General features: G+C 35.7%; 1 protein-coding gene across 1 annotated transcript in view; it reads left to right on the forward strand.

Annotated features, from left to right (window-relative positions):
• CUBN (cubilin) overlaps positions 1-7,056 on the forward strand; it is a 396,867-nt gene that overhangs the window by 128,239 nt on the left and 261,572 nt on the right. The window contains 1 exon segment of the mRNA XM_004391280.1: positions 1,557-1,744. Coding sequence (XP_004391337.1) covers positions 1,557-1,744 — 188 coding nt within the window.

Below are 7,056 nucleotides of genomic sequence, written 5' to 3' on the forward strand. Positions count from 1 at the left end.
GGAGTAAATTAGTGCACATAGGTCCTTAAAAGTAAAATCATAGCTAACTAGTGAGATTTTCTGTAAACTTTGTCATTTGAAATTGGTGATTTGCAGATAATGTTATTTCTGAGCACTGAGAGCAGCCCATATGGTCTCCCGGAGTCTACTTTTTTCTGCAAATATACTCCTCGTCATTGAGACACGTGATATCTGTCTGCCTAATAGCTATAACTTCTCACAGGCATCTAAAACAACGAAATCAATCTTTAGAAATTCTTTGTGGACAAAACCGTGACCTAAAGAGTTTCTAAGACAAATGGTTTCAGCATCTCTCCTGTTCCAGTAAAGAAAGATTTCGAAGCGTCACAAATGTAGACTTTTCCAACCAAAGTTTATTAATGGCATTTCAGTCACCTGTCAAAGTAGCTTTGTAATAAAAATATATCTATGAACCATGATGTTCAGAGACAACTCTTTCAGTATAATGTTATTTTTCCATTTTCTCATTGCATATCACAATGACAATATGAAAAAGAATTGAGCAAAGGCACACATATGCTTTGTTCACGTCATTAAGCTTGGCTGGATTTGGCATTTATTTCCAGAACTAGCCATGGGTTTGGTTTTGGTTAGTGTGGTTTTGTTGAAAACTCAGCTCAAGAAAATGCTAGTATTGGATTGAAGCCTTTTTCAGAATTTAAGATTTCCACGTCTTTAAATCCTTTACACTCCCTCTATTCCTTTGGTACTTCCTAATGGCTGGTGAGAGGAATAACGGAGACTTTATTGTGAGTTTCATGCTGACTTTTGAATATTCAACAAAGCTTTGTTGTTATTCATATTTAGCATTCACATAGTACTTTGTGTTTTTAAACAGTTAAATTTAAAGGTCAGGATTTCTGTCTCTTCCAAATGTTAAGCTTAGAAAAACAGAAAGAAGCACAGAATGTTTAATACACTTCTGTGAACAAACAAATCAAATTAACTGTGAGTAGTGCTAAATTATTCTGTTCTGCACCAATTCACAGGAATTTGATTCTATGTTAACATGGCCATTCAGTTTTCATGACATTTTAAAGTTTATGAATTCGCTTAAGTATTATTTCTCATTTGTTCTAACTGGAAACTCTCACTATGAAGATGCTGTACCATATATGCAGTGAAACCTATGAGAGCCGGAACCCAATGGGACTGCCTTGTTTTTCCGGGTCTCACAAGTTTTCCGTCTTTGACAGGATGCAGTCTTACCACTTTTATATTGTCCTTTTAGTGGAAAATATCTGAGTTTTCCTTCTCTGACAGTTTCTGCATTACCTAGGTTCCAGCTTTCGCAGGTTTTACTATATATGTACGTATGTATATATGTATGTATATGTATGTACACACATACAAATATGCACACACATGTATATACACATGCACACACATGTGTATATATACATTTTTAAATCTAGATTTTTCCTTTTTAAAAAGAAAAATCAACATATATCTTGGAGCAATTATGATGTATGTATATGATATATAAGTATAATTAAGAATCTAGTTATTCTTAACAATTATGGTTATTTTTTCAGTATGTGAGAATGTGGTAATTGTCAATCGAACTTACGGCATCTTGGAGAGTATACATTATCCAAATCCTTATTATGCCAATCAGCGTTGCAACTGGACCATCCAAGCAACACGTGGCAACACTGTCAACTACACGTTTTCAGCATTTGAACTAGAAAATCACATAAACTGCTCTACAGACTATTTAGAGGTATGTATTCTGAAGCTAAATAAATCACTGTGTTTTCAAATTAAGGGAGACAATCCAAGCTAGAAGTCATTATGCTTTTTAGAATTGCAGCCCTAACCCTACCCCACACATCTATATTATGCCAACCACCCACAGTAACTAAACACATAAGTTTCATGCCTCTTTCACTGCACCATCTTAATATTAAGAATATTTATCTACCAAATTATATACACAAAGAATGATCTGCGTTTTAGGTTTCAATGTAATTTCCAGAGTGATTGGCCTCATATTATTTAATTTAAACAAAAATAAAAAGGTAACCTCTATATTTGTTGGTTGTTTTTATGTTTGTTCTCTATAAATAAGAGCTCAGAAAATATTTAGGTATCTTGAATTTCACTCAGTACCTAATATGCCTGATATTAGGGAGCATGATTTTGATTCTGTTTTTATTTTTTAATTTAAGTTCATTTCTGTTCATTTTTCTTTTTGTAAAATGGAAGTTTCTATTTGTTATAATAATGACAACCAGTAACATTTACCCAACCCTCCATATGCAATATGATGTGATAAAAATTGCTTCAATATAAGGTAATTCAAAATGTGAGGTTATCTGCTGTTTTCACAATAAGATACTTTGTTTTTAAAAAGCTTTTTTTTTTTTTTTTTTTGGTTAACTTGAGTGTGTAACTTTTAGAACTATAGACTGAAAAGTTAGGCACTTATTTAACTTTGTGAGTCCATGTATGATATTTTCACTGGAAATATTTTCTGAAATGACAGGTCCCTCTCTTATAACATTGAAATATTTTTCCACCTATCCCAATGATCCACAACATAATGACTTACTATATTTCTTTTGAGAGATGATAAGTGCTTTTTACAAATCTTGTTTACAATGACTTCTAAATTTCAGCACTTGCAATTTTGAGGTCATACTCCCAAGAAATAATACTTTATCCTTGTAAAAATTTCTTAACCCTCTTTTACCAATTCTGTCAAGAACTGGTAAAGAAACTAGCATTGGCTGCAGTTGTCTGAGGTTAGTTAACATATCTTTTCCAAATAGCACTTGTTTTTCAAAGCAAAGAAAGGAAAACATCCCATATTTCGAGAGGTTTTGTGAAGTCCTGAATAAAAGAATGATCCCTCGTTTTTGAGGGATTTTTTTTGTTAAAAAATACTGCTTTATATTTAGAAAAGTACATTATAGAAACAGAAGACACAAAGTTTGTCCACTAGGAACTTAAATTTATTGGTATTCAAAGAAAATAAGACACAACATAGACTTATAACCATTAACTTGTCAATTTTTTAAAACTATTTTTACTTGATCTTATGTTTTAAAAGAAATTAAGAGAAGAAAAATATATATAATGTATAGGGTATTTTATATTAACCCCCATACTAACCATTTCCAGTGTGCTTCATTTGCTCCTCTGGATTCAGGTTACCTTTTAGTCTGAAATACTTTATTATTTCTCATAGATCAGGTCTTTGGCAATGGTTTTAAAGTTCACTTTCTTTGATCTAGAGTTCAAATGGTGTTCTCAAGCTTCTTCCATGCTTGTCTCTTTCTATTTGCCTGGAGTATCCATCCTTTTCTTCACGTGATGAGGCGTTGTTCATTTTTTAGCAAAATTGGAAAAGTTGTTTTCAAAGCCCCTTGTTCACACCATGAAACAGCAGTTTATCACGTTATGTTGTGGCCAATTGTGATTGTGTCAACATGCCCTGCTGGACTGTGGGCTTTTGGGAGCTGTGAATTATCTCCTACTAATTATATAACCAGGCACTTATTATACAGTTAGGACCTTACAAGAGCTCAGTTAAGTTCAGGTTAAGTTGAATATTATAGCTACATTTTAACATCAGTCTGATGATAATTAATTATTGAGAAATAACTGAATTCCAAACTGATCTTTTTGTATAATGCCTACACATTCAGTGCAATTCTACAACTTTGAGGACAAACCAAAATAGGACTCTTGACCTTGCAGAATATTGCATGTATAACAATATGCTAGGTACTATACTAGTGATTTGAAAATGTACAGTGAGGAAAGCTACAGAAAGGAGGAAGCTTTTGAACTGAACTTTAAAGGAGGCCTTGGCAGAAAAGGTGGGGCAGGAAATGAGATTAAACAACACTTTCAGGGACTAAATTCCAATTCTTTGGACTCACTTGAGGATGGAATGATAACAAAAAAGGCCTGTCAGGTAATTTTTGGAGGCCTTCGAAAATTGTAAAAAAACAACAAAACAAAAACTTGTTCCAACAACTGCAGAGCAGAATATTAGGAGCCCTCCATCGATGATGCATCTGTCATGTTATGAGCATACCATTTCTCTTACGCAACACTGATGGACAAAGCTGCAAAAATACGGAACAAGAACCAGAAGTTCACTAAAGCCTTCCAAAGAACTTGAGTTGCCTAAAGGGAGGAGATTTTTTTCCATCTCTGTAAGCCAAGGGGCAAGACCAGAGCAGTAGCTACAGCGGCTGGTCTACAATGGAAATTTTAAAAACACAAATAACCATCTAAGGAGAATAAAGCAGCAAACACAGAATTTAGTTTCCATGATTGTAATAACTTCTAGTTAAAGTTTTTGTTTTTTTTTTAAGTGACTTAGCCAAGTCCCAATTGAATGACCGTTACTGCAGCCAGGCCTTAGTTATTTTGGATTAATAAAACTAAAAGTATGAAAGGACTTGATTAGATGCTGGTCGGACACTGTGCCCAACTTTGCTGAGAGGTGGGAGTTGGTAAAGATCCCACTGGGAAGTAAGTTTATCCCTTGTTATTTCTTCCTCTGGGCAAAACAAAGTGCATCAAATTTGGAAATAAAATATTTAATGAGAAAAAAAAGAGTCATTTGCTTAAAGGAGTAAAGCAATATTACCCATACGATTAAGAGAAATCAACCTTAAAGATTCTTCTGCATTTCAAAACTTGATTTAACTGTTTTATTTTTATTCTGAGTCTCCACAAAGAAGAGGAGATTTCTAATAGGTAGCTGAATATAAAAGCTGAAGGATTTGGGATACATCAGTACAGAGATGGTACAAGGAGCCCAGAGAATCTGTTAGGTCACCAGGGATCATGGTGCGGTGAGAAGTGGGACAGAGCCCTGGGGAACAGTAACATTTAAAGGACAGGGAGAAGAAAAGAAGCTTAGAAAGGACACTGAGTGAGAAACCCCGAGGTGTCAGAGAAAACTAGGAGGGTGTTATTTCATGGAAGCCAAATGAAGAGAGTGTAATAGAAGGTGACAGCAAGCCACATGGTGAGCTGCTCCCCAGATGTCAAGAAGGGTAAGAGTTGAGAAGTGTGCCTTGGAGATCACTTTGACTCTGAGGAGAGCAGTGTGTGTGGAGTGGTAGGAACAGGAGCCAGACTGCAGTGGGAAGAGGCATAAAGGGTGAGTGAATGGAGACTAAAATCTACATGCATCCACTATCCTTGTTTTCTGGAGCAAACCATGTAAACCATGTCCCTTTTCTCCAGTTCTTTATCCTTCATTTTCCTGACTGGTCTGCACGTGGCAAGCTTTCATGTGACACCCTCCTCTGCATGTTCTCTTGTATGTCAACGGCTTTTAAAATGTGGTCTCCAGAACTGGACACAACACTTCGTCTAACCTGGCCAGTGCCAAGTACATTGGGAATTTATTATCTGGTTCATACGTTTCTGGCATTGTAGGATGAGATTAAATGTAGTTTATTTTTAGCCAAGTTATAATTTTGGCCTATCTGAATGCTTATAATCTCCAGGTCTCTTTTACATGAATTTCTATGACTTCATAAACCAAAAACCAAACCCATTGCCCTTGAGTAGATTCCAACTCACAGCAACCCTACAGGATGGGGTAGAACTGCCCCATGGGGTTTCCAAGGAGCAGCTGGTGGATTCAAACTGCTGACCTTTTGGTTAGCAGCTGAGCTCTTAACCACTGCGCCACCAGGGCTCCTATGACTTCATAGCCATAGCTTATACAGTTAAACCTGTGCGAGCTGGAACTCAATGATACTGCCTTGTTTTTCTGGGTCTCGCAAGTTTTCTGCCATTGACAGGGTGCAGTCTTACCAAATTTCTATTGCTCCTTTTTGTGGAAAATATTTGAGTTTTCCTTCTCTGACAGGATTCTGCCTTACATTGGTTCTGGCTTTCACAGGTTTTACAGTATAAGTTAAAAAACAATCTAAATAGAGATATAATTTCTAGCAAGTTCTATGTGACAATTTTGCTTAAGAACTCCATTACATGATTTCTCTAAATCCTGATTTTCTGATTGGCAGAGCATTACAGCATTTGCAAAATGAATCATTGGCCTACTAAGTCTTCAAAAATGTCAAGTAAGATGGCACCTATTTCAAATACTCTAAGATGACAGGTTCTTTTTGGTTAAAATGGATATATTAATGAACATTTTTGGGATAGCACTATTCAAATAACTAGGTAATAATAACACTCTCCCCATACACTCATTCACAATTTTCTCTCACTCTCAGAGATATTATAAAGAAGTGTCCCATGGAGCCTTCTGACCTACTACTCTAGTGACACTATCACAAAGAGAAATTTATATTGTTTTAGCTTGACTTCTTTGTAGATAAGTAGTGGTCATTTGTTACATTCATGTCTTAGTTTCCTAGTGCTGCCATAACAAAATAATACCACAAGTGGGTGGCTTTAAAGAACAAAAATTTATTATCTCGTCATTTTGGAGTCTAGAAATCCAAATAAGGGCATTGGCTCTAAGGGAGGGTCCTTCCCTGTTGGTAGCCTCAGGCATTCCTTGTCTTGCTCCTCACATGATCCCTTCTCACTGTGTCGGTGTCTATTCTGGTTTTTTGTAAGACTCCACTTAGAAGGGATTACCTGTAGATTTAGGACCCACTCCACTCTAGTAGGGCCTCATTAACGTAACAAAAGAAAATGCTCATTTCCAAACAGGGTCATATTACAGGGTTAGGACTTCGGTGTAACTTTTTGGGGGGCACAATTCAATCCATAACAATTCATAACATCACTTCTTTCTTTGCTATATGCATATAATTTTTTAGCATCCAATTTAGAATTTTTCTAAACAATTACTATCCATCTTATTCTTTGAGTTTCCAGAATTAATCGTTTCCACATTTTGAAATTGAAACATTTTCTCTTCAGACCTCTGGCCCTTCTCCTATTTTTCATTGTTCTGGTTTGCACTCTTGGTTTTAGTTACTTAAACACACTCAAACTAAACCATGTAAGAAGGATAAGTGTTTGTGAAAGGATGGTTACTCAGTGGAGAGAAAGAAACATCATAAAACACAAGATAAGCTG

The sequence above is a fragment of the Trichechus manatus genome, unplaced genomic scaffold (genome assembly GCF_000243295.1).
Source record: "Trichechus manatus latirostris isolate Lorelei unplaced genomic scaffold, TriManLat1.0 scaffold00075, whole genome shotgun sequence".
NCBI lineage: Eukaryota > Metazoa > Chordata > Mammalia > Sirenia > Trichechidae > Trichechus > Trichechus manatus.